Genomic DNA, 25666 nt, shown 5'->3' on the forward strand with positions numbered 1-25666 from the left:
ATCCTGCTCCACCCTTCTCTGAATCTGAAAGATGCGGTCGGGGAGATGCATGTGGTCTCTACTGCTGGAATATGCCATCCGGAGCTCCGTTTTCCCCCACCTACCGCTCTCGGCTCTGACCACAACGTTTCTGTTTTTCTCCGAAAAGATCGGTCGCCCCAGAGCCCAGGGCTTGCAGTTGCAGGGACACTCTCTCCTCAAGGCTGCTGGGCGACCCGAAGCGAAGCGTCGTGGCATGGGCTCATGGGTCATGGCCCCCTTTGCTTTTTTTGTAAATAAAAAAAACGAGACGAATACAAAACGTGCAACACCTTGTTCCACGAACGGCACGAGACGGCGTCGTGGGCTCGTGGCCACGGTTGAGGCTTTTTTTTTTAGGGCTCCAGCTCTGGCTCCCTAATCGGCTTCTGCTGGAGCCCTCCCAAACGAAAGTTTTGGGGGCGGCTTCAAGATTGGAGTCATTGAAATCACGTTTATTGGAGCGAATTGGGGGAGGCGGAGTCAGAAAATGGTGGCTCCGTCCGGCTCCACGTGGCTCTCCACGTCTTTTCCGAGCCCTGCCCCCCGGGTGCGGACTGCAGGCGGGCACAACGACTGCTGGCCGCCACAGGGGCGAGGGCGGACGGCGCGGTAGGAGGCCGGGCAGCGGCGGGCCCCGAGGCTTGGCAGCGGTGAGCCCCGAGGCGTGGCGGGCGTGAGGCTGACGGCGGCGGGAGCGGACCCGACACAGCAGGGCGGCGGCGGGAGACCGGGCGGGTCGGAGCGGAAAGGAATGACAACAGAGAATGCGGAGACCGGGCGGATAGGAGCGGGAAGGGATGACAACGGAGAACAACGGGAGAAGGAAGAAAGGATAAGGACATAGAAGGGGAGAAAAATAAATAAATAAATAAGGAGAATGAAAAATAAAAAGAAAAGCATTGTGGTCATTTCATATTTTCTTTGTATTTGAACAGTTAGATGAAGCCGTTTTGTCAAACATTTTTTCAAGACGTCTCCAGCTTCATCAGAGATGCCGCTCCACTAGAGGAGCAGAGCCGGAGCTGTTTTTGGAGGACCCTGAGTTTTTTAATACCACGCGAATCACATCACATCCTTTTTTTAAAAAAAATAGAATCACGCATGGAAAAAATAGTGCGCTATTTTCGCGCTATAGCGGGACGAAGCAAGTGCCGCGACGCTATTGCTAATTTTTAACGCTATTGGTGCTGTCGTCGTTATTTTGCGCTATTGCGCCGCTAAACGCGAATAACGCCGTTATTTTCCTGCTATTGCTACCAGTCCTAAAATAGCATGTGCAGCCCATTACTTCATAAAAAAGGCCCGGCCCTTATGAACTTATCTAGCTTTTATTACATTTATGACTTATGTTATCAAATATCAACTTATCATCGATTATGTTGCCTGTTATTATATTAAAAACTCATGAATTATGTTGGCTGTTATTATATTATCAACTTATCATAGATTTTTACTTTTTTCCGTCACTTGTAAATAAATAGCGCGCTATAGCGGCAGTAATTAGCTAATGCTATTCTGTTTAGCTGCCGCTGTAGCGCGGCCATAGCGGCGCTATAGCGGCATAGCGGCGCTATAGTGTCAATAGCGATCAGAAAATACCAAACAATAGCCCGCGATTTTTTTCATTGGAAAAGTCACGACGGCGGTGTCTGGTTGCCGGCTGAGCCCGAGAGTTCACGGGGCATGGTGGGTCGCCTGATACTACGAGCCTACGACGACAACCACGAGTGGGCTCCGACTGAACTGGGCCAGGATGTTTATGGTCCAGTTGCGGAACGTACCTGCCTTCACGATGTCTTGGGAATTTTTTTAATTTTTATATTATTTTATTACCGATTTGTCAAAAATATATGACGAATTTTTTTATTGCAAAAATGTCATCCTGCCGCCGGTTCAACGGGCGGAATGAAAATACCGCCGGTTCAACCGGCGGTAGGTGCACTGCCGAAAAATCAAATCTAAACTTGCGATGAGTAGCACGACTTGTTTAGATCTGATTTTTCTGTAGTACACCTACCGCCGGTTCATCCGTGAACCGGCGGTACCTTCGTTCCGCCGGTTGAACTGGCAGCAAGATGATATTTTTTTTAAAAAAAATTCGGCATATATTTTTGACAAACCGATAATAAAATAATATAAAAATTAAAAAAGTCATGTCTTGGACGGTTCCAGGTGGTCCGGCTGCTGATAAAAAAAAGGTGGGCCTGCTGGTGGTACGACCCTACGGCCTCCAAGTCCAAGGGCTTCAGCCTCGTGAGTCCGTCGGTGACACATGAGACATGACACTGACACAAACAGCAACCCAACTAGATCTTATTTGGTTCACACTAGCACACCTAGTATTAAAAAAAATCTTACATATATAAAGTATTAAACAAAATTTACTTGCAAAATTTTTTCACAGATGGATGCAATTTTGCGCGACGAATCTAATGAGCCTAATTAATTCATGAATTGCTGCAGTAACCATTTTTTAATTATGTGGTCAAAGGTCTCGTTAGATTCATCTTGCGAAGTAGCACAGGAGTTGTGGGATTAGTTTTGTAAACTGTCTTTATTTAATACCCCTAATTGATGGTCAAAGTTTGCTACAGTGCCTAGCGCTACTAAACCAATCTGGACGGCGTACTCAGCGTGACAGCTTGATTGCAAGCTAGCAGCAGACGGGCTCTGTTTGGTTTTGTAGCACAGGGTAGTGTAGCTAATTTTGACCATTAATTAGAAGTATTAAATAAAGACAGTTTACAAAACTAACTCCACAACCCCTTGCGCTACCTCGCGAGACGAATCTAATGAGGCCTTCGACTGCATGATTAGAGGATGGTTATCGTAGCATTACTGTAGCTAATTATAAATTAATTAGACTCATTAAATTTGTCGCACAAAGTTGCACTCATCTGTGGAAAAATTTTATAAATAAATTTTAGCTAGTACTCCATGTATACTATATTTTCTTGTAGCGCTAGGTATGTTACGTGAAACCAAACGGGGCAACTTATTTTAAAGCAGCTAGTTTTGCCGTGCACACTCCAATACTCCATGGTCCACGCTCCAGGCTCCAATAATCTCGCTTTGGTCCGTGCTTACCAGCCTCCAACAAAACAAATATTAATCCAGCAGACCTTCTTGACCGCCGGCTGACATCTTCCTCCTCATATCCCATCCGGAGCAAAAGCAGCCTGAGGAGGAGATCGGAAAGACATGGCGCCGGCGAAACCGCACGTCCTGCTCATCCCCTACCCGGCGCAGGGCCACGTGAACCCGTTCCTGAAGCTGGCCAAGGCCCTGCACGCGCGCGGCTTCCACGTCACCTTCGTCCACACGGAGTACAACCACGGCCGCCTCCTCCGCGCGCGGGGCGCCAGCGCCTTCGACGCCGGCGCCGGGGGCTTCCGGTTCGAGACCATCCCGGACGGCCTCCCGCCCTCCGACCTCGACGCCACGCAGGACATCTGGGCGCTCTGCGAGGCCACACGCCGGACGGGCCCGGCCGCCGTCAGGGGGCTCGTCCGGCGGCTCAACCGCACGGACGGCGTCCCGCCGGTCAGCTGCGTCGTCGCCGACGGCGCCATGGGGTACGTGGTGCACGTCGCCAAGGAGATGGGCCTGCCGGCCTACCTCTTCTTCACGCCCAGCGGCTGCGGGCTCCTTGCGTACCTCAACTTTGATCAGCTCGTCAAGAGAGGCTACGCGCCCTTCAAAGGTAACCAAATATAGCTATGAATTTGATCTAGTAGCCAGCTTCTGGGTCCGGTGCTAAATTTTGAATTTCAAGTAATGAAACGAACTCCTAATTGGATTCATCCTGAACAGTAGTGACTCTTAATTTTCGTGAATTTAATTTGAATAGAACTACTGAGCGGAAGGCATATATGTCGTGGTGCTGCAAACCACAGCCGGGTGGCGGAAGGCACCCGCCCTAGCCCAGAGGGTGTGTACTCGGGGGTTAGCTAGTCTTAGATCAATCTTCCTCAAGAACACAAGAAACACAGCAGGATTTAGAGTGGTTCGGGCCGCCGGAGCGTAATACCCTACATCCACTGTGTGTTGTATTGCCTTCCCACAAGCGTGAGGAGGTGCGAGAGCTTGAGTCTGTATGGTGGAGATGATGTGTGAACCTCCTCACGCTTGTGGGAAGGCAATACAACACACAGTGGATGTAGGGTATTACGCTCCGGCGGCCCGAACCACTCTAAATCCTGCTGTGTTTCTTGTGTTCTTGAGGAAGATTGATCTAAGACTAGCTAACCCCCGAGTACACACCCTCTGGGCTAGGGCGGGTGCCTTCCGCCACCCGGCTGTGGTTTGCAGCACCACGACATTTGGCGCGCCAGGTAGGGGCGCTAGCTGGTCGTATTTCATCATCTTCTTCGTCCCCATGGTTCGCGTGGACGACGTGGAGATGACGGAGGGGGTGGCGTCCTCCACGCCACATGCCTCTCGCGTTCCTGCTCCAGGGGCAACTGTGCCTGTGGAGCAGCCACCGTTGGCGGCGGCGCGCGCCGCCCGCCGGCAAGAGTCAGGGCACCCGTCAAGGGCCCCCTCACAAGCTGCGAGCGGCGGAGCAACAAATCCCAGCTCACAGCATACCTCACTCATGAGAGGAAGCCCGCTCCGGCGGAAAGCCGACTCCGGTCGCACCAAGCCCGCTCCGGCGGACTGCCGACTCCGGTCGCACCAAGCCCGCTCCGGCGGAAAGCCGACTCCGGTCGCACCAAGCCGCTCCGGCGGAAAGCCGACTCCGGTCGCACCAAGCCCGCTCCGGCGGAAAGCCGGCTCTAGTGGCTCTCTCCGGCGGAAAGCCGACTCCGGTCGTACCCCCGACTCTACATCTCTGTAAGTCCTACTCTTAGAGGCCCAGCAGGGAATAAAATCTTTTCCTTTGTAACTATGTAGTACTTCCGTGTGGTCCAGTCCGGTGAGCCTCCCCCGTGGAGGGGTCCGGACCTCTGCGAACCAGGTTCAGGGAAGCGTATTCACCCTCCGGGGAGGTCCGGAGCCGTGTAGCCGCTTAGCCTGGTTCCGTACCCTAAGCCTGCATGCTCTACCTCCCTAGGGTGAGTACCGTAGTACCTAAGACTGGGGGCCCGGAGGTCCGGACAGCTCCGGCCTCATAAACCCGTGTTCTGGCTTACATCGCACATCTCATGTACATCTAGTTATAAAGGAAAAGTTTATTCTCAGTTCGCCTCTAAGGATGTTACATTCCAATTTCGATCTACGCATTCTGTTTGCGCTAACCCCCACGTGGCTTCTTACTCTTGTGCGGTGATTGTGGTCCGAATTGAGTTGGCTAGTTAGTGACTTAGCTCGAGACCCCTCATGGAAGAGAGGGGTTCGGACCCCTGGGAACCTGCAGGTTCAGGGAAGCGCACTCATTCTCCGGGGAGGTCCGGAGCCGTGTAGCCGCTTAGCCTGGTTCCGTACCCTAAGCCTGCACGCACCACCTCCTGTGAATGAGTGCCGTAGTACCTAGGACTGGGAACCTGGAGGTCCGGACTTTCTCTTAACCTAAAGGCCGGCCCCTTGAGCTTCGTTCACTGAACCTAGCTATCCATCTCAAAGGATTACAGCCAACAGGATTTGGGACCCGTGGGCACGCTACTAAGCATCTACCTTGAGTCATGTGCAGGTCCAAACGTGATGATGCAGCAGGTGACCCAAGGGATGGACGATGCAGGGCAAGACCCTTGCGGCGCGCACCGCTGGGTGCCAGAAGCAGCCAAGTTGCTCACAGTAGTGGCCCCACCTGCGGGTTCGTTGCCTCTCCCGAGGCGGGCCCGGGGGCCACTGTCGGTACCCTACAACTGGGGTACCCACTCCTACTGTGCCAAGACTCGCGTAGTTATCCGTAACTACGCCCTAAGGAGCTGAGCAGCCGGACTCCTGGGTTCCGACTCCATCTCACCGGACCAACGGTCCCGGACCCGCTTCCCGTTTGGGGACGGGTCCGGTGTCACCACGTGTCCCAGAGGTGGAAATGCTCAGCACCTGTGGCCGCGGACCCGGACCCCCGCAGGCGGGTCCGGGACCTCCACGTGCCATCCGGACTCCCGCAGGCAGGTCCGGGACCCCTCATAGGGTCCTGGATAGCAACCGGACCCCTCTCCAAGGGAAAGTTTGGACGCCCCGCCTCAGGGTGGTCCGGGGCCGACACGTGTATGAGGCCCTTGGTCTCCATATTGAGGTCCACCTACCTTCGCATTTATTGCGGTAGGTGGACGTCCACTTTGATATAGTGGAAGCCGAGGCGTTTGACTGACCAGGGGGCACTATTGATCGCGTATTACCAAGGCAGTGGAGCCGATGGCGCCGCCCATGCCGCGTCTGCCAGTCTGCCGTAACAGTCGGATACGACGGCTCGGCTTCACCCATTATGACGCTACATAATAGCCTCAGCAGGCCACGCCGCAAGCTACGCTACTCCAACGGGCGCCTCGCTGACGGGACAAGAGAAGACCCCCTGTGTCAGAAGAGCAGCAGTACGCATATCGATATGCGTACTGCTGCTCTTCTGACACAGGGGGTCTTCTCTTGTCCCGTCAGCGAGGCGCCCGTTGGAGTAGCGTAGCTTGCGGCGTGGCCTGCTGAGGCTATTATGTAGCGTCATAATGGGTGAAGCCGAGCCGTCGTATCCGACTGTTACGGCAGACTGGCAGACGCGGCATGGGCGGCGCCATCGGCTCCACTGCCTTGGTAATACGCGATCAATAGTGCCCCCTGGTCAGTCAAACGCCTCGGCTTCCACTATATCAAAGTGGACGTCCACCTACCGCAATAAATGCGAAGGTAGGTGGACCTCAATATGGAGACCAAGGGCCTCATACACGTGTCGGCCCCGGACCACCCTGAGGCGGGGCGTCCAAACTTTCCCTTGGAGAGGGGTCCGGTTGCTATCCAGGACCCTATGAGGGGTCCCGGACCTGCCTGCGGGAGTCCGGATGGCACGTGGAGGTCCCGGACCCGCCTGCGGGGGTCCGGGTCCGCGGCCACAGGTGCTGAGCATTTCCACCTCTGGGACACGTGGTGACACCGGACCCGTCCCCAAACGGGAAGCGGGTCCGGGACCGTTGGTCCGGTGAGATGGAGTCGGAACCCAGGAGTCCGGCTGCTCAGCTCCTTAGGGCGTAGTTACGGATAACTACGCGAGTCTTGGCACAGTAGGAGTGGGTACCCCAGTTGTAGGGTACCGACAATATATATATATAAATGTTCCATGAGAAAGAATCACATGAAGTTTTTTTTTGTATGGACCAGATACTTGTAGATAGATGAGCACAAAGTTAGATGGGAAATGCAGGAGAAAAATGGCGATCAGTGGACCTGCGATAGTCCATCTCTTTCAGCTCCATGTGTACACGCACAGGGAGATAACCTGCTATTATATTCCACACAGAACAAATCAAAAGATGTAGTGTAGGAGATAACATCAAAGAAAAAGCCGGCTGCGCTAGCTAATCAAGGGAGTAAGGGTGGGTGGAGGTTATTTATCACGCGAGCTACTGGAGGTGGAGGTAGAGCTATCGCAGAAGGAGGCACAGCTCGCTGGCAGGTGGGCCCGAGTGCCACTGTGCTTCTTCCTCCTCCAGACCTCGCGATGGTGGTGACGCCAGGGTTAGGGAAGGGGGTTGCCGGAGTCTTTGGGGGGTGGTGGGTGGGCGGAGCGGCCGGCGGCGAGGTCGCCGCCGGCCGAGGTGGCGGTGGAGGCGGCGGATCTTTAGGTTCGGGGTTGCTGGGGCCCGGGGAGCTCCATGATCATCGGACATAGAGGAGAGGGCCGGGGGTGGCGGCGGCCCAGCGGCGAGGGCGGGGCCGGACCTCCGTTGGGTGGTGCCGGCGGCGGGGGCGAAGAGAAGACGACGTGGCGGTGGCTAGGCGGCACGGTGGCGGGCTCGATTAGCGTGGCGGCGGCGGAGGCCGCTCCGCCGCCGGAGCTGGAGGTGGCGTGGGCGGCGCTCGCTTCTGCGATTGGACGCCTTCCAATCGCAGAAAGCGATGAATAGACGCTCCCGTAAGGATGTCCCACTGAGAGATAATTGACCAGAGCAGATCAGGTTAGATCAAATCAGACCAATTGGATAGTTACTTTAAGATGTGATGGGGCGTAGCTCTACGATTTTTGTCATAGGATTGACGTTGACGCTATGGTCCATCACAGGATACGTCCCAGTATTAGCCAGTGTGAACGAGAAATTCATTCGCACGTTCCTTGAGTCATAAAATGCGTGGTTCTTTGACCATAATCCGATCAAACTTTGACAAACAATCAATTTGGAAACATAAAAATCAGTGCGGTTTCATTTGCATTGTTAACAGCGCATGTGCGTACATGCACGCAGACGAGAGTTGCTTCACCAACGGGTACCTGGACACCCCGGTGGACTGGATCGCCGGCATGCTGCCGAGCGCCCGCCTCCGCGACCTCCCGACGTTCATCCGCACCACGGACCCCGACGACACCATGCTCACCATCAACATCAAGCAGTGCGAGCTCGACTCCCCGGCCGCCGACGGCATCCTCCTCAACACCTTCGACGACCTCGAGCGGCGGGCGCTCGACGCCATCCGCGCGCGCCTCCCCAACACCTTCACCGTGGGCCCGCTCGGCCCGGAGGTGGCGCCGCCGTCGTACCTGCCCTCGCTCACGTCCAGCCTGTGGCGGGGCGACGGCCGGTGCGCGGCGTGGCTGGACGCCCACGCGGCGGGCTCCGTGGTGTACGTCAACTTCGGGAGCATCACGGTGGTGACGGGCGAGCAGATGGACGAGTTCGCGTGGGGGCTCGCCGCCGCGGGGTGCCCGTTCCTGTGGGTGGTCCGGCAGGACATGGTGCGCGACGGCGGCGGGTGGGCGCTGCCGGAGGGGTTCGCGGCGGCGGTGTCCGGGCGCGGGCTCACGGTGGGGTGGTGCGACCAGGAGGCCGTGCTGGAGCACCCGGCGACGGGCGGGTTCCTGAGCCACTGCGGGTGGAACTCGACGCTGGAGAGCCTCCGCGCGGGGGTGCCGCTGCTGTGCTGGCCCTTCTTCTCGGAGCAGGTGACCAACTGCCGGTACGCGTGCGAGGAGTGGGGGGTGGGGATGGAGATGCCGCGCGAGGCGGCGCGAGGCGAGGTGGAGGCGGCCGTGAGGGAGCTGATGGGCGCCGAGGGCAGGGGCGCGGCCGCCAGGAGGGGGGCCGCCGAGTGGAAGGAAAAGGCCAGGGCGGCGGTCGCGCCGGGCGGGTCGTCGCACGCCAACCTCGAGAGGTTCATCCAAGAGGTCGCGCGCGCCAAAGCGGCCAAGTGATGAATAATCCGGGCGTGTGCTGTAATGGATTACTGCCTTACTGGTTGATGATTGATGTAAAACAGACGCAGAAACCTGATGTTTGCAACTTGATTAATCAACGCAACAACGATGTTCCCAAATTTTAATAGCATGCCTACATTCTGCAGAAGTAAGCCAGCATCAAGTGCACCCCATGGCTGCTACCGGCTTCCGTAAGCATGAAAACCTGCTCCCCCTCCTCCACGAAGGGAAGTTGTTACCATCTTTCAGCCCGCTTTCCACCAACTCCCACAGAAACCGGTATAAAATGAAAAGTCGATCTCACCCTTATCAATAAGGGGCACTTTCTCATGATAGATTCCGGCCGTATCGGCAGGAAACTGGGCATGATCCACAAAACGAGTACAACAAGTAAAATTCCCTGGTAAAATTGACCCAGGTAATTGTGTTAAGTCTGCATTGTACACAAAATCTGGGAGGGTGATTTGAAGTTCGGTGCTAGTGTGCTACACAGGAGTAAACTGAGCTAAATATGTGCCTATAAACGGATTCTCACAGAAGGGGTGGTGGCGCAGTTGGCTAGCGCGTAGGTCTCATAGCTAATCGTGAGTGATCCTGAGGTCGAGAGTTCGAGCCTCTCTCACCCCACAAATTTTTTCCCCATCTTCCTTGTTTGTTTGTCGCCCTTTTTATGTGGGGCCCTGGTCGGTGGAACAGTCAGCGGTTGTTTTACTCGAGACAAATTTTTGTTTTCCCATCTTCCTTGTTTGCTTGTCGCCCTTTTTATGTGGGGCCCTGGTCGGTGGAACAGTCAGCGGTTGTTTTACTCGAGAGCTGCTGCGACGTGCGCGTCAGTCTCAAATGCTCAATCGCGATTTTCCCATGGACAGGCAAGTGTGGCCAAAGCGCGCGACAGGCATATGCGACGCGAGAACAGGCGATAACACAGGATTTCACTGGCACCCGAGTCACTTTGGTTTGCAGTGTTTTCCGTTACATGCTTGTGAATGGCTCCCGCGTTGAATCTAGCACTACAGCGAACAATGGCGGAGAGCACTCATGCCACACATCTACCCGTCCTCATTTGCGTGCCACAAGCGGATCTGCAGATGCAAGCGACGACCTGTCCGCCATTGGTGAAGCTATCTATACCTGCGAGATGAATCAACACAAGGTTACATTATTTTCAAAAAAAAGAAAAAGAAAAAAAGAAAGAAGGTTACAAGATAGTACGCCGCAGGAACCGTGCCAACATATGACTGAGCATATCAACTTAATCACCGCAGCATATGACTGTCGAGGGATTGAGCTAGTCAGAAATTGGTCCTAGAGATCAATGCAAAATTTTCCGGACCTTGTCGTCTCCCTTTGCAGCTTCAGCGGCCGGCTCTTTGAAAAACTCGATGACGTTCTTGCACACCTCCTTGGGCTTCTCAAGATTGACTGCGTGCCCAGCGTTTTTTATGACAACCAATCGAGAATTCCCCTCTAGATGCCTGTCAATTGTGTCAACTAATCAGCAATATGGTAACAATTTTCATGGGAGTGTTGGTGAAGTAAACATCATGTCGACTAAAAGGATCTCAAAGGTAGCATCAACGAACCGGTTCAATCTGTGAGCCAGCTCCATCGGGAACACCCGATCTTGCTCCCCCCAGATTATAAGCGTCGGCTGCATTAGATTGAATTGAGAAAACTATATCAATACAGAAAGCTGCAAATCATCATCTGTTCCTTCTTAGTGTCAGAGTTGTCGAGTTGATAGCATCAATTCATGAATACACTATCACAAGCAGTTAGTAGTACTCTCTCTAGTACGACGATCCAAAACATGCTGGCATTTAGCTTTAAGAAGCAAGGTTTTACAAAGAAACTAGCTACCTGAGTCAGTTTTGGAAGAGTCGAGAGTTGTCTCCCGTTAATCAAAGCATATAGCAGCTCAGTCTTCTCCTGGATATGGACCGAGCCCATCACCTGGTACAGTAAAACATGGCCACACTTAGGGTAATAGGTGAATCGAAACAATGCTGTTTACTGTACAGAACTACAGATGGACAAGGAATTTCCCCCCTTCTTCAGATAATATGCAAAAAGAATATATGTTAGAAGAGGTCTGCTAGCGTATGACGAAGAGAACACCAAGTATAGCTATGGAAGGAACGATATAACAGAATCTTCAGGAAGGAGGAGAAAACCATCTCAAGCTTCATCTTTATCTTAACGAAGGCATCAGGTTCTGGACTTTCGCCGGAACTAGGCACCTTGACTCCTTAGTAGGCCATATCTTTGGTGAGTAGTCTTTTTCTCCTTTCTGGGCTGGCCCAGCGCTCTGCCTGGGCAGGAAGTTGTTACTGACGCCTATGTAATCTCTTCTATGCTGGACTAAATTGTCCAGGTCTTACAAAAAAAAAGTGCAGCTTACTTGATGACTGCGCATAATTTTTCACAGCGCCAAGGAACCTGTAGCTGTCCGGTTTCTTAAGTTGCTTTTCATCCAATCTCCATGATGGCCAAAGCTTTGTAAATATGATGTTACCAAATATTTTAATTTTCAATCTTCAACCATTTGGATCTCAGAAATGTTACTAGCTCTTCAGAGAATTCTATTTTGAATTTTCAGAAACAAGTGTGTGGATTGATGACATTGGCTTAGGATGTAGAGCTGACCAGGTATGCATCCATATATTTTGGATTCATTGTACTAGCATGGAAACTTAAAATAATTGCTTCCTACAAAAGCAGGGTAACATGGATGGATGATGTATAACTTTTTGGGTGTACAGGTGTTGATATTGGTTGAAATCCGTCGTTTATATTGTTTTCAGATGACAATAAGCGTTTGAACAGCATATCCCTGTGAAATAGTGCACACTTTAATACCTTACTGTGTAAGCTTACAAATGGCAACCAGTTCGCTAAAAAATGCTCAACCCTCAGCAGCCAGCCACTGTCAGAAGGATGGTTCAAGACTTCAAGTTTCAGCAGGTAGGTAGTCGTGAAAGTACCGGATCAAAAGGGAAGTGGCAGGTAGCTTTGAAGAGTCTTTACATAAAGAAGGTTGCTTTGTTTAAAAATGATGAGGCGCCTACATGGAAATGAGCTCTTCTAGTCTTTGGAAAATGGAAACAGCCTCCACTTGCAAGTAAAAGAACCATTTTCTGGGTATACTTTGGGAATACAAAAAAAAAAGAGGAAATTGAAGTTCAGATAAAAGTGAAACTTCAAGCATGTACTTTAACATATTTGAAATCCCTAATGAGATATCTGGTAAAGCATTTCTTCAGCGGTAGATGTGACAATTTAAGCTTGATGTCATGAATAATTTGTGACTTAGGGAAGCTCAAAGAATGTCACTAATAATACTACTAAGAGTATGCATTTCAGTATTGATCCCGGGAACAAAGCAAAGACAAAGTTACTGAAGTACTCGTATTACATTTTTTTCTTGAAAGAACATTCGTATTGCATTGGGTGTGTTGCCACCACTCACAGCCCACCATGGGCCCTGCACGTGCAAATGGCTGGTGCCCATGCGGCCATGCCTCTGAGCCTGTTCGGCTGACCGCATGAATAGTGTAGGACTGGTAGAATGAATAGTATTCTGTGAGAGGAAATAAGCCGAGACAAGCCAAGACAAGACAAGCCGAACAACCTAGTGACAGAAGCAAATAACATAAGCAAAAAAAGAGAATGGGGACAAAGGCAAAGCGATGATCTGCTTCCAAGCTAGTGACACGTGTAAGTGTTGTGACGCTTTGCCGGCGGCATATAATCGTGTGACAAGGATTGGCCACGTACTCCAGTAGATTCAGTGTCTAGTGTCTACTACATACACTAAAGCAATTCTCTATCGGGAGAAGAATGGGCACAATGTATCTAGTGAGTTGTTAAATACTCTGCTCAGTATATTGGTTCGGTGTGCTGCAAGCAACCGTTTCACGACTATCCTAGCAATGTTCTATGCAGAAAGAAAGAAACTAGTTGCTACGATTCAACGCAGGTAGCCTAAATGTTCCCTCTAATGCGATTTTATATAAGGATAAGGAGCAAATCTCATTTTATAATCCCAGCAGATGTCCTACAGCCGTGTAGTATTGAATCCAGTACAGTACATAGGAATCTCAGGCCAAATTCGATTAAAAAAAAAACTGAACGCTGAAGACTGAAACTAGGCTGAAACAGAGTAACTAACCTTGATGTAATCCCAGAGGAAGCAGGACGGCATGATGAGCGGCGGTCGCACGAAGGTGAGCCTGACGAGCCGGCGCACCTCCTCCGGCCGCCGCGGCACGAGCAGCGCCGCTGCCTCCCCGACCCCGGCCACCGGGAACAGCCCCTCCGCCAGGTCCTTCTCCTCGAGGCACACCCCGGCGCAGATCATGGCCACCCTCTCGACCGCCTCCGGGAACATGGCCGCCATCCGGTAGCCGACGAAGCCGCCGTAGCTGACCCCGACCAGCCCGAACCTGGGGATCCCGATGGCGTCCATGGCCGCCTTGATCGTGGACGCCTGGAAGGCGTCGGAGCGGTCGGGGAGGCGGGTGCAGGAGCCGCCGAAGAAGACGAGGTCGGGCACGATGGGGTCGAAGCCGGCGGCGATGAGCGGGCGGAGGTAGGGCGCCCACTGCCAGGTGGCGGAGGCGCCGAAGCCGTGGAGGAGGAGGAGCGGGTTCCGCGGCGGCCTGGACGGCACCCAGATGTGGACGGTGGCGGCGGCTTGGGCCGGGTCGAGCCCCGCGGGGAGCGGGATGGCGAGCGGGCGGAGCCCCGCCCTGAGGAAGCGGCGGCTGAAGCAGCGGTCCCGCGCCGCGGCGAAGCTGAGCACGCACCGCCCCCTGCTGCCGGCGGCCGGCGGCGGGGGGAGAGGCATTGCTGTGATCGCAGCAGGCGGGGCGTCGGGTGCGCGCGCGCGCGCCGGGGGCAGGGGAGGCGGTGGTGCGGTTAATCCTGGGGCTCTGCGTGTCTGCCGGCCTTGGGGCTTCTCCAAATGCTAATCCTTGTGTGGTACTCGTAAGGGCTTGTTTGGTTGCTGCCTGCCAGGCAGCTCGCCGGCCAGGCAGCACCATCCGACCCCAGGCCGATGAAATCGGACGCCTGGGATTGCTACCTGGGCTAGGCAGCTTTGTCAGGGTCTGAACCAAACAAGCCCTTAATTACAAGGAGAGAACGCCACTGGCTATCCTTTCAAAAAAAAAACAGAGAGAACGGCACTGGCTCACTGCATAGTGTAAATAAATCACAGAGACAACCACTCCCTAAATGCCCCTCCTATAATTTGAAACTTCTGCGTGTCAGTAAAAAAAAATTACTTATAGACTGACTAGTCCAGCTCTGGCTCTGCTTCTGAACATGGCTACTCGAGTTGCCGGTACGTTGGGGCATCGTCGCATTCGTGTATCAGAAGAGAGCTCGGTTCGCCGTGCCGTCGGGTCCCGGAGACGCCTTTCCCTGATTCTTATCTACCGCCTGAAGGCAGGCAGGCATGGCATGGTGATTGGCGAATGTTCCCGGCCGGCTGGAAGAGGCTAGTCACAGGTGGCCAGACCTACCCGCTGGCGCTCCTGATTCCTCCCCCGACCTGAGTGCGAGCCACGGAGGAAATTCACGCACCACCCGGTCACCGGGCCATCTGGCTCCCCCAGCCGACACCGCTCACGCTCACGACGTGACCCAGGGTCACTCGGCGCGACGGTGTTCGCGGCCGAAAGGGAAGCCCCAACCCCGGCCGCCGCCCGGGCCCCGGCATCTCAACCCGTTTCCCCGTTTCCCGCCGCCGAGCTGGGGTATACGGTGCGCCCACCCGCCGGCCGCCACGCGTGGCGTCGCGAACTCTCTGCGCGCGCCGCGCCGGCTTGAAACTGGATCGCCTCCCGGTCTCCGGAGGATCACAACACGGGCCTGGGATTGGCCTTGGCCAGCCCACCACGCCACAAACGCCAGCCAAGAGAACAAACTTTGAGTTGAGGAGAACCTCCCAGCTTCTCCTAGTTTGCAACGTACTATAAACCAGACAACCAGTGAAAGCCACTCGAACCAAAGAAAAAATGTAAAAAGAACACAGAGAAACTGGCACAGCATCAGAAATTCAGAACAAGATATGCAAGAACAGGACAAGGCAGTCCTATATATTTTCATAGTCCTTCAAAAAAAATTCAAGTTTTTTTTTTCTGACGGAGAGGCATCTTGAAGGCGGGCTGCAAGAGTGACGAAGAGGAGAAGGAATGAAGCCTAGCTTCATGCTTTCAACTAAGAAACAAGAATGATAACGTTTCCACATTACAAAACCCGCTAGTACATACAATCAACTTGTGTCGGGAGTTCCCCCATTAGAAGATTTTCGTATCAGCAGCGTGTAACCAGGCAATATAACAACTGGCTGATCTGATCACAACGAAGAATGGCTGAGATTCAGGCACTGTCATGGTGTTTCTTCCAAAAAAAAAGAACTTGGCTACAGGGGGAGAGATCCAGGGGGAGGAAAAGGATCCACATCCACTAGCTAGATACGTACATCCACCACTTGTAAAGTCCGAAACCGTATATCGTCGTCAGCATGGCCATTCTGAGAGGGTAGGGCTTGAATCTGCAGGAGGTAAGAAACGGGAAATGAAGGTTAGTATTTGGTTGACTGGGAAATAATATTGGTCGCAAGACTAGAAGTTTCAGTTTCACACAGACTAAATGTACATAGTAACACTGAACAAGTGAGCATGCAGGGAACAGGCAAGGTGAAGAAAAGCAATCATCAACGGTAAATAGCCACACGTCCACCATTACGGATGAATATTATTCCATACTTTATAACAGAAATATTATTCTTGATGGCAGCAAGAAAACTGCTAGGCCTAGTTTTCTAGCAGTGAATGTGATCTGGAACCACGAAAGATTGTGCTCACTCAAGTATTAAGCCGTGGTAAGATGCCCATCTATTTTTAATGAGCACAATTACTTGCGATTTACAGTTGATTTATTTGTCTTAGAAATGATAGGAACTTTGTCCCCAACTGTTCGCAAGGATCAGTCAAAATCTGATGCCAAAATTAGGTGAAAGCAGACCAACCTAGGGATAAAAATATTCTAGAGTGGAATAAGCTGAGAGATCTAAAAGTCAACACTCTACACCAGTGCAGCCAGCCCATGGCTGAAACAACTGACAAATTTTATTAAATTAAATCACGAGGTTAGTACCGACAAAACCTTAGAGATTATCATCAGATTTTGATGAGCTTCAGAGCACAATCACTTGCCTACTCTGTAATAACTGTTTAAGTTAGTTACCATGGAAATCATATGAGCACTTCTATAGGTCATGGACCTAAGGATGTTAGAACTAGCGGAGCCTCATGCAGACACGGTCAAGTGTTGTGGTGATCTGAATATGGTAGAATGGCTATTGTTGGTACAGGAACTAAACTCATTGTTAGGCACGATGTGGAACTTATGAAACCACAAACCAAATGCTGGTACTTATCTGTGAGTCAAATGGTACAGATATGCTTATTGTCTATACACTTGTTGCCAACAACATAAAAATAGTTCAAAAATGGCTTCCAGACTATTTTATATTAACAATAAAGTTTCAGAGAGGAAGGGCTGTCTTGTTTGAAGGTTTCACCAGACATGAAAAGGTTAGAGCTGGTTTGACCTTCTACTTCAGTGCCCTCTAACTAAAATACATCAACAACCTATGTAAACAACTGGACAGGAGTTGTTCATTTTGTTAGAGACTGTTTCAGAAGTTCAAAGGCTCGATCAAGCAAAATTACTAGAGTGACAGCAACCTAAAGTCCTAAATTATGATCAGAACACCAGCATTCAAAATCTTTTACCAGATCATCAGTTCTCCCAGGTGCTAATATTACAATGCTGTAAGAATATGTGCTTGAATTGAGCAAGCATAGAATTAAATGAACCAATTATGCTTAGCTATCAAGAAAAACAACATGTATGCACTCATCTAGATAACAATACTACTTTGCAAAGAGGTTTGTTGCAAGGAGGGTCAATTTTCAACTCAGTGGTGGACTCATTTGGATTACATACCTGCTGAACTTGGGCTTCTATTGACCAATCAACAAGCACCACCAAAATATTAGTTGTCTTTCAATTCAATAATTTTTTTAGTCCGATAAAACATCAGATTGTATAGGTCACCTCTAGACAAATCCATCCAGTTATTTCCAAGTCAAAAAACTGACTTCGTCTTACCTTCTACATGTTATAGCGACAATCTGGTAACCAAACTGCGGAAACGTACACATCACAGGACACGAAAACCGTCCTGAAAGGCGAAATTTCTCTGCTTATAGCCCAACTACAAAACCTAATCCACTACTTAAAACTCCAACAGCTCAACTGTTATTAGGTTATGCAAAGAATCAATGACTCAAACAAACTTACATCCACATGATTTTGACTCCTAAAAGTTTCGTCAGACACAACCATAAACCAACCTCCAGCTGCTCTACGGAACAAAGCAATAGGCCACTGAACCTATGCGATCGATAGCAGCATTAAAGGCAGAGGACCACCGGCCAGCAACCCTATTATTCTGCAACTAAACTAGTTATAGGCCCGCAAGTCCCTATCTCAAATGGCACTGCTACTGGGAGACATTTTTGCTTCTTATAAATAGTAGTACCATTCAAGCAATTTGCTACCCTTCCGTGATCGTATTGTATCTTCAGGGCCCATCAATTGTTATGATTCTAGATCAAGAATTAATGCCACGATATTCTGGACCATACAGAGAGCAAGGCGCGTTTGATCTATGGTGTCAAATCCAAAAGATCAGGAACAAATCTCAGTACCTCACCGATCTTTACTAGCATGCATTAGAAAGGTTGAATCTTGGAGATGGGAAATGGCTTAAAGTTTATCTTCATCAGGTGCCTTAAACCCAGTCTCGCAATTTCGCTGCCACTTTGAACAGAGAAATTTCAATATATGACATCCAATACGCGCGCGCGCCTCACTGAATTTGCAAGAACAACGAGTAAGAACTTGCATCTAAACTCTGAAATTAAAACGTTCAGAAACGAATCATCCGGAAATAAACAGATATGTGGCTGCACCCCCATCTCGATCCCCAATAAAGCAAGATGTTTTATACCCAAATATACCACAATTTTACTAGTACTGGAGAAACGTAAAACGGAGCGAAGTTTGGCACTGCCCGTGCCCCCCAAGATCAGAGAACATGGAGAGGGAGGGAGGGAGAGACTGCGGAGCCTTACTTCCAGACGTCGTGCTCGCGCTCGGCGGCGGCGGCGGCTGCCGTGCGGCGGGAGGCGGGCATGGGGGTGAGCCACTGGGAGAAGTCGCGGTCGAAGAACTCCCAGTCCGGGAGCAGCACGCCGGCGATGGCCAGGATGCCGAAGCCGTAGGTGGCCGCCGCTTTCCGCAGCGACGCCGTGGCCAGCCCCGTGACCACGACGGCCGCCGCCAGCGCCACGAGGCTCCGCCGCAGCAGCTCGTCCCTCCCCATGCCGCCCGGGCCCTCGGCCGCCAGCCTTCCCCGCCTCCTCCTCGACCGAACGAGCCTTCTCGAAGCTTCGGCTGCCGCCTTCCCTCCCTTCAACCCTTCCCCCTGGGGACACGAAACGAGAAGCGCGTGCGCCCTGCGCCGCTGCTGCCGCCGCCTCCGCTTGCCTCGGTTTCCTTCCTTCTCCCCTGGCCCTGGCTGCTCGCTTCGCTTTGGTGCTGCTGGTCTCTCTGGGATCGGACTGCGGGGACATGGACGCGGTCTATTTTTATGGCGTGGGGCAAGCGATGGGGGTTTGACAGGCAGACACGCGGGCCCCGCTGCAGGACCGAGGATCAGCACTTGAGCAGGCCGCTGTCAGGTGTTAGAAGGCCCTGTTTAGATCTTTACATGTTTTTGCAAAAAAGCCGTAAATGCATTAAAGTGAAATGAAATCTTGCTAATTTGAAGTACTAAATGAAGTCTATTTATAAAATTTTTTACATAGATGAGCTGTAAATCGCGAGACGATTCTAATGAGCCTACTTAATCCATGATTTGCAACAGTGATGCTACAGTAACCATCCGCTAATTATTGATTAAACATGGATTAATTAGCATCATTAGATTCGTCTCGCGATTTACAACTCATCTATGCAAAAAGTTTTACAAATAGACTTCATTTAGTACTTCAAATGCCCTCTTTACATCTTTACACAATTTTGCAAAATGAACTAAACACCCCGAAGTTATTAGCCCACGTGTCACGCAGCTTAGCTGAGGGAAACCCCAAAGTATCAAACGCACGGCGCAGGGGAGGCTTTCAGGGCGGGTCCATGGACAATCCCCAAGTACGGGGCTGTTCGGCTGATCTTGGCATCAGTGGCGGAGCTTGAGTAGCTAATGAGGGGGCAGCTATGGTAATTTTTTCTGAAAATCATTGAATAGTATCCGATTTACTATTCATTTAGTGGTAATTTGCATTAATCAGGGGGCCTTGGCCACCCCTAAGCAACACTAAGCTCCGCCTGTGCTTGGCATGGCTTGTCTCGATTTATTTCCTCTCACGTAATATTATTCATTCTACCAGTCGAGTATTATTTATTCTACCAGCCGAACAGCCTCTACATGTGTTGACGTCTTGCAATGAATGCGGGGGATGTCGTATTAAATTAAACATTTTCGCAGCAGTTTCGCAGATTTGCTGAAAAAAACTTTCATTTTCATGATGGACCAGTTCTAAAATGCGAGGATGAAGTTCTTGACATTAACACTTTTTTTTGATAAGACTAGATCGAAATTTTAAACTTTAATTACCTGAAAACATTGGGTACTTAATGGAATGAGTATTATGTTTTTTTCATAAGAAATGTAGGGAATCGGTATCGGTAGCCCTAGCCCAAGTTGTTTATGATGAACGAATCTATCTGGTTTAGCTAAATGAATACGGTGGGCCCAGGGCCGAACTGAAAAGAGAGACCAATCCATCATCGTACCTGTCTACTTGACCCTCTTTCCTCATTGTTGCCCACTAAAATAGAAGCACAATTGTAGCGTGCAACCGTGTAGCGAGATTAAGTTGCGTCTCCCATGGCGAAAGAGAGAGCCGCAGGCAGGTTGCTGAGTTTGAACGGAGCACTCAACAGTCAACTCCATCCTGCCCTCACACACTGACACGATCGACGGTCACGAAACCCTTTTTTTCTCCATCCACAAACTTCCAGCTGACACGTAAAACACGCTGGCTCCCAGATGAGTTTAGCTGAGCGGCAGGGGCTTGCCGTCGCCTAATCGCGCACTCCAAAAGCGACCAGCTCCCACGTCGGCAGCCGAACGCCATGTGGGTCCGGCTTCCCTCCCCGTCTCCGTCACCGTCTCCGGCACGGGCGCCGCCGCAGGCGGACGAGCCGGGGACGGGACGGCAGAGCACGGCGCCGACGTGGCCGGCGGTGGCAGCTGGCGCAGAGGATCCCGTCCGGCGAGCGCGGTGAGAGTGGTGGACGGTAATGGCCGGTCAGCCGGAGGGCCCGGAACAGGTGGGGTGATTGGGCGGGTGTCGTGCACGCGTCCGCCTGTACCCGCCGCCGCCGCACACGCCAGGCTAGTGGTCGCCGGCCGCCGGCCCACCGGTAAGCGGCCGGAATAGACCCGCAGCCGGCGGCTCCCTCCGTGATAGGTCATGCGCAAGTTTTCTCCGGGGAACGCGCCTCGCGTGGATAAATTAAAAAGTTTAAATTTTAATCAAAATTACATAAAAAATAATACAATTAGTATATACAAAATAAGTATTAGTTATATAATATATTTTTATAATTTATTTGAAGATATAAGCACTGATAATATTTATAATAAATGTATAAATTTGATTAAGTTTAAATTAGTGTCGTGGTGTGCAAACCCACAGCCGGGTGACGTAATGCACCCGCCTAAGCCCAGATGGTGGGTACTCGGGGTTAGCTAGGGTTAGTTCGATCTTGGTGGAAGAACACGATGAACACAGCCGGATTAGAGTGGTTCGGGCCGCCGGAGCGTAATACCCTACGTCAACTGTGTATTGTATTGCTTGTGTTCTCCTAGTCTCGAGAGAGTCTAGAGAGGTCTGAGAGATCTTGTAGTGTGCAGCGAACGCCTCCCTTTTATATCTCAAGGGAGGCGCGTACATGGCCGTTGGGTCCCCGACAGGTGGTCCCAATCGATGTAGTATAAAATAACATACTGTTCATACATTATGGCGTTGCAGGCGAAGGAGATCTTATTCCTGGATTTCCTTGCTCTGCCCATGGGAATCCTCCGTCCAGCATATCCACGCCCCGTCTTGTGAAAACGACGCCAGGGTGTAGCTTGCGGCGTTGCCTGCAGCGTAGCTGAACGAGCCGTGTAGCTTGCGGCGTAGGCGGTATTATGGAAAAGTGCCGTGCCATCGTATCCATTTAATGCGGCAGACGGGCTCTGCGCGGATGCGGCACATACGGCTGCACTGTGTACCTCGGTAATATGCGGTCTACAGTGAGGCCTGACAAAAGCTGCCCCGCGTGCTGCGGCGGCAGAGCACGCCTCAACCACCCGCATTGAATGCGGTGGGTAGGTGAGTCTTCCAGCGGAAGACTCGCGCCCGCGCTTGCGCCTGCGGGACACGTGGCGCCCCCGGACCCCGCCCGGCGGTATGCTGGTTCTACACGCGTGGGAGGTCCGGACGGACGCGGGGAGGTCCCGGACCCCTATAGCGGTCCCGGACCCCTATGGGGGTCCGAGCCCTTGGCTGTTGGTTCGGAGCTTCCCCTCCTCAGGGACACGTGGCGTCACCGGACCCGTCCCAAAGCAGGGAGCGGGTCCGGGGCCGTTGGTCCGGTGAGGTAAGAGCCTGACCCGTGGGACCCGGCTGCTCCGGCCCCTTATGGCGTAGTTACGGATGACTACTCGAGTCCTATCTTGCTGCAGTAGGAGTGGATATCCCTACTATAGAGTACCGAGAGTTAGTTTGATCTATAAGGATTCTATAATTGTATTCTCCTGTGGATGGAGCAAGCAGTTGAGAGTACTTGAGCCGAGGTTTTCTACGGCCCACTTCTATTCCATCCTATATCTTTCTCTCTGTTCTTTTACTCACCGTTGGATAGCAGGTATTCCAGAGTCTTGATTAACCGTGTTGAGACCGTCGCTGCATGCAGCGTTAAGCTTGCTTCTCTCTCCTTCCCCTTCCTGTCCACCTCAGCAAACAAAATGAGATGGCGGTCGAATCGACCATTGTTGTACCTGCTCTTATGGAGCATGAAGGTGTCCGATGAGTGGGCCTGGATTTTCTGGTTGCCCATTTCATCATTTTTTTTGTTTGCTTCTGTTGTTCGTGGAGTAATTGGATCTGAAGCCTTGTTCTTTACTGTAGACACACTTCATTTTTTTTTGCGAAAAGGGAAGGTATATTAAACAGCATTGCAGTACATCCCCTCATTAACAAACAAGACCCCAGAGAATAGGAAAAATACATGTGTCTCTAGAAGGTACTATTCTTCCCCATCCATCTAGAATCGTGATCGTCTTCTTCGTCACCACCTTCCAGACAGTACCAGCATGACGCATCGAAGACCAAGGAGTTGACGGCCGGAAAACACATCTGCAGCCGTCACTGACAACCCGGCATCCAATCCCACTGCAGAGGAAAACGATTCCCCCCTTTTCGCAAAGGAAGAGAAAGCAAATCTCATACCTCCATCACTGGAGATGGGAACACCACCTTCCCAGCCGCCGGATCTGAAGGAGAGAAGGCAAAAGCACCTCACTGCAACCGCCGTCATCGACCACGCCAAGCAGAGAGGGCAAAAGCATCTCACATGATTTTCACCGAAGCCCATGCCGAAGCTGTCGCCGTCATCATCGCCGAAGACCCGGAGGAACCTTATTCGCCGGGATAGGAGCACCTCCACCACCGGAAACCTGAGCTCCGTCGTCATGGAGGACGATGAGCTAACCCTAGCCTACTAGATATGATACAAACCTAACCTAGCAGCTACAGCTACGCTGGTGGTCGATCCGCCCCCATCCCTCACCCGATCCGGTGCCGGAAAGGCTGCCGGCGGGGAAGGACTGGGCGGATCGACACCGGAATCAAGATCGCCTCTGTTTCGCCTCTCTCAGCTACTGTAGAGAGGGGAACGGAGCGAACCACTATTGTAGACACACTTCATTGTAGATTCGATAAGATATACTTTTACGTAAATTTGATCAAAGAGTGAAGTTAAATGAAAGATAAAATCAAAACTACTTGCATTTTAGAAGGTAGGGCATCCTAGTTGATAATGTCACTCCAATCACCAAGGTCCACCATCATCAATTCCCTTATTTTTGTACGGGTGCTGTCGAGTACTAAGAACACTAAGATCAATCTTAATGAAAGCGATTAGAAATATCATAAGCATTAAATATCATATTATATCAGTAAAATTGCATATAGCAGTTATCTATAACGAGAGAGTAGGGGAAGTTTCATGATGAGGAAATAGTGTCTCCACATGCGCACGGCATGAAACTTGTGGAAAGAAAGAAATAGAAAAGTCTTTGATAGTAAAGCAGCCGAATCGAAGATTGTCTTGCATGGAGGAAATGGGCGTGTGGGGGCCCCAATATATCTTAGTTTTTCATGTTAAGTTTCTTTCGAGTATTGAGTTTATGCATCTTTTATGTAATCACAATTATACAAGACACTCGCGTTTTTTTCTTGCTTAAATGACATAGCAGTGCTTCTATCCTAATTTCTTTTTTTTAAATAGTGTCACCACCATAACACTTCTCTGCTATAGTTAATAAGTTTTCAGTTTTGGTAATTATACAATAATACTCCTCCGCGCACTGCTGCCGTGATCTAGCAACTGTGGGTGCAGTGCAGAGGAGGAAATGTGCTGTTGGACTGGACGTCTTCTTCCTTGGCTGCGCTGCCCATTGATTGGACGTGCATCGCCACTGCGCTGCATTTAGGGGGTGTTTAGATTGAGGGACTTCAAAAAAGTCCTAGGGACTTTTTAGTATTTAGAAGTATTAAATAAATATTAATTATAAAACTAACTGCAGAACCCTGGGGCTAAACTGCGAGACGAATCTAATGATGTATCTTAATCTATGATTAGCGAATGGTTACTGTAGCATCACTGTAGCCAATCATCGATTAATTAGGCTCATTAGATTCGTCTCGCGAAAAAGCACTCAGCTGTCAAAAAACATTTATAAACAGATTTTATTTAATAATATAAAATAGTAAGATTCCTTTTGATGTGATAGGGACTTTTGGAAAAAGTCCTGGAGCCAAAATAGTAGGGCTGTTGAGGATGCGATGAGCATGAATGGTGATGGATCGTCTTGGACACAAGTGGTGCAGTAACTTTGCCGGGCCGTGGTGCTGGGTCCTGGGTTCCTCCATGTGGGGCGATACAGGGAATGAGGAAACTGTACTTTTAATCGAAAACAAAGATACGAGCTGTAGCAGTGTATTTATTTCCTTCTCAATTGTTCTTGTGTTTATCCTGCAAAAAAAATTGTTCCTGAGTTTATTATCAGCCTGTTTTTGTTTTTTTCTTATAAAAAACAAGCTTCCACCGATCGTTGGTCTACTAATATATTGTATGTAATAAGAAAGTATTTTAAATAAAAATAATAACATTAGGTCTGCGTTGCAAATTATATATTAATTAAACATTGAGTAAAAGTGGGGTGGTAAAGGGCTAAAAATTTTAAGAACTAGACTCATATTGTATATAACTTTAACCTAACGATATTTAAGGTTGACTTGGATTTTAAAGGAGGTATTGGAGATCCATTATACCACTTACAAAGAGTGTTCTAAGGAAAGTAAAATACAAACATCACGTCTGCAGAACGGCGGATAATTACCCTGACCTCCTAGCCACGTTGGCAGAATCGCGGAGGAATATCCTGATTAGTGGCCCCCGAGGCCCCTGTCAGCTGTGCGCATCATCATCTAAAAACACCCTTCGTCAACGGTTCAACCCTACCGACTACCTGCCTATCAATTCGCCATGACCTATTTATTTCTCTGCCGATTTTCTTTGCCGTAGCTTTTAAAAAGGACCCCTTTTATCAGCAAAAGAGAAAAGGAGGATTTGGGATATGCACAGAGCGAACAAAACCCGAAGGCATCTTTGTCCTGCATATGGCCGGACTAATGGAGGCCACCAGCATGGCGGCATCATTAAGCTCGAATCATGTAGCACTAATGGTCGCATTGACCGCCCGTTATGGAAGGAGCTACCAGATGCTTCAATTTCAACGTCGTCGTCAGCTCTTGGCGAAGTATAATGATGGCTCCCGTAGAGGATTTTAAGCCTGGCTGCTTTGCAATGTCAAAGACAACTTTTTGGTCACCAACTGCCCCACAGATAGACGTTGGACATACAACTCTGGTTTCATCT

General features: G+C 50.7%; 3 protein-coding genes, 1 long non-coding RNA gene and 1 other non-coding gene across 8 annotated transcripts; 2 read left to right on the forward strand and 3 right to left on the reverse strand.

The window, feature by feature from the left end:
• Nucleotides 1-3056: 3056 nt before the first annotated feature.
• Nucleotides 3057-9437, forward strand: LOC120694530 (UDP-glycosyltransferase 85A3-like). The gene is made up of 2 exons (XM_039977675.1): nt 3057-3724; nt 8361-9437. Exons 1-2 carry the CDS (start codon nt 3223-3225, stop codon nt 9302-9304), a joined length of 1446 nt encoding a protein of 481 aa, XP_039833609.1. The 5' UTR covers nt 3057-3222; the 3' UTR covers nt 9305-9437.
• Nucleotides 9438-9846: 409 nt separating this feature from the next.
• TRNAM-CAU lies at nt 9847-9934 on the forward strand. Its single transcript is given in 2 exon segments — nt 9847-9884; nt 9899-9934. It is a non-coding gene; the product is annotated as a tRNA-Met (tRNA).
• A 249-nt stretch (nt 9935-10183) lies between these two features.
• On the reverse strand, nt 10184-14273 carry LOC120694531 (2-hydroxy-6-oxononadienedioate/2-hydroxy-6-oxononatrienedioate hydrolase-like). 3 transcript variants are annotated; one of them, XR_005683518.1, is made up of 5 exons: nt 13479-14273; nt 11168-11260; nt 10891-10958; nt 10520-10782; nt 10184-10438 (listed from the first exon to the last, which is right to left on the reverse strand). XR_005683518.1 is itself a non-coding variant. In XM_039977676.1 (5 exons), exons 1-5 carry the CDS (start codon nt 14154-14156, stop codon nt 10433-10435), a joined length of 987 nt encoding a protein of 328 aa, XP_039833610.1. In that variant the 5' UTR covers nt 14157-14270; the 3' UTR covers nt 10184-10432. The 3 variants fall into 3 exon arrangements, 1 of the variants encoding a protein (XP_039833610.1); XR_005683519.1 differs by having other exon boundaries at nt 10510-10782; XM_039977676.1 differs by having other exon boundaries at nt 10641-10782; nt 13479-14270.
• Nucleotides 14274-15384: 1111 nt separating this feature from the next.
• LOC120694532 (signal peptidase complex-like protein DTM1) lies at nt 15385-19023 on the reverse strand. 2 transcript variants are annotated; one of them, XR_005683521.1, is made up of 3 exons: nt 18523-19023; nt 18097-18260; nt 15385-15869 (listed from the first exon to the last, which is right to left on the reverse strand). XR_005683521.1 is itself a non-coding variant. In XM_039977677.1 (2 exons), the coding sequence occupies exons 1-2, from the start codon at nt 18771-18773 to the stop codon at nt 15782-15784; spliced, it is 339 nt and encodes a 112-aa protein (XP_039833611.1). In that variant the 5' UTR covers nt 18774-19016; the 3' UTR covers nt 15385-15781. The 2 variants fall into 2 exon arrangements, 1 of the variants encoding a protein (XP_039833611.1); XM_039977677.1 differs by lacking the exon at nt 18097-18260 and having other exon boundaries at nt 18523-19016.
• A 3619-nt stretch (nt 19024-22642) lies between these two features.
• On the reverse strand, nt 22643-23440 carry LOC120694533. Its single transcript, XR_005683522.1, has 2 exons — nt 23078-23440; nt 22643-22997 (listed from the first exon to the last, which is right to left on the reverse strand). It is a non-coding gene; the product is annotated as an uncharacterized LOC120694533 (long non-coding RNA).
• Between the last annotated feature and the right edge of the window lie 2226 nt (nt 23441-25666).

Source organism: Panicum virgatum, chromosome 2K (genome assembly GCF_016808335.1).
Source record: "Panicum virgatum strain AP13 chromosome 2K, P.virgatum_v5, whole genome shotgun sequence".
Classification (NCBI taxonomy): domain Eukaryota; kingdom Viridiplantae; phylum Streptophyta; class Magnoliopsida; order Poales; family Poaceae; genus Panicum; species Panicum virgatum.

Coding starts and splice junctions, on each gene's coding strand:
- LOC120694530 (XM_039977675.1), top strand. CDS start 3,223: ATGGCGCCGGCGAAACCGCACGTCCTGCTCATCCCCTACCCGGCGCAG. Junction 3,725..8,360: donor AGGCTACGCGCCCTTCAAAG/GTAACCAAATAT, acceptor ACATGCACGCAG/ACGAGAGTTGCTTCACCAAC.
- LOC120694532 (XM_039977677.1), bottom strand. CDS start 18,773: ATGGGGAGGGACGAGCTGCTGCGGCGGAGCCTCGTGGCGCTGGCGGCG. Junction 15,870..18,522: donor CGCGAGCACGACGTCTGGAA/GTAAGGCTCCGC, acceptor TACCTCCTGCAG/ATTCAAGCCCTACCCTCTCA.
- LOC120694531 (XM_039977676.1), bottom strand. CDS start 14,156: ATGCCTCTCCCCCCGCCGCCGGCCGCCGGCAGCAGGGGGCGGTGCGTG. Junction 10,959..11,167: donor CTCTTCCAAAACTGACTCAG/GTAGCTAGTTTC, acceptor AATCTAATGCAG/CCGACGCTTATAATCTGGGG. Junction 10,783..10,890: donor CTGGCTCACAGATTGAACCG/GTTCGTTGATGC, acceptor CACAATTGACAG/GCATCTAGAGGGGAATTCTC.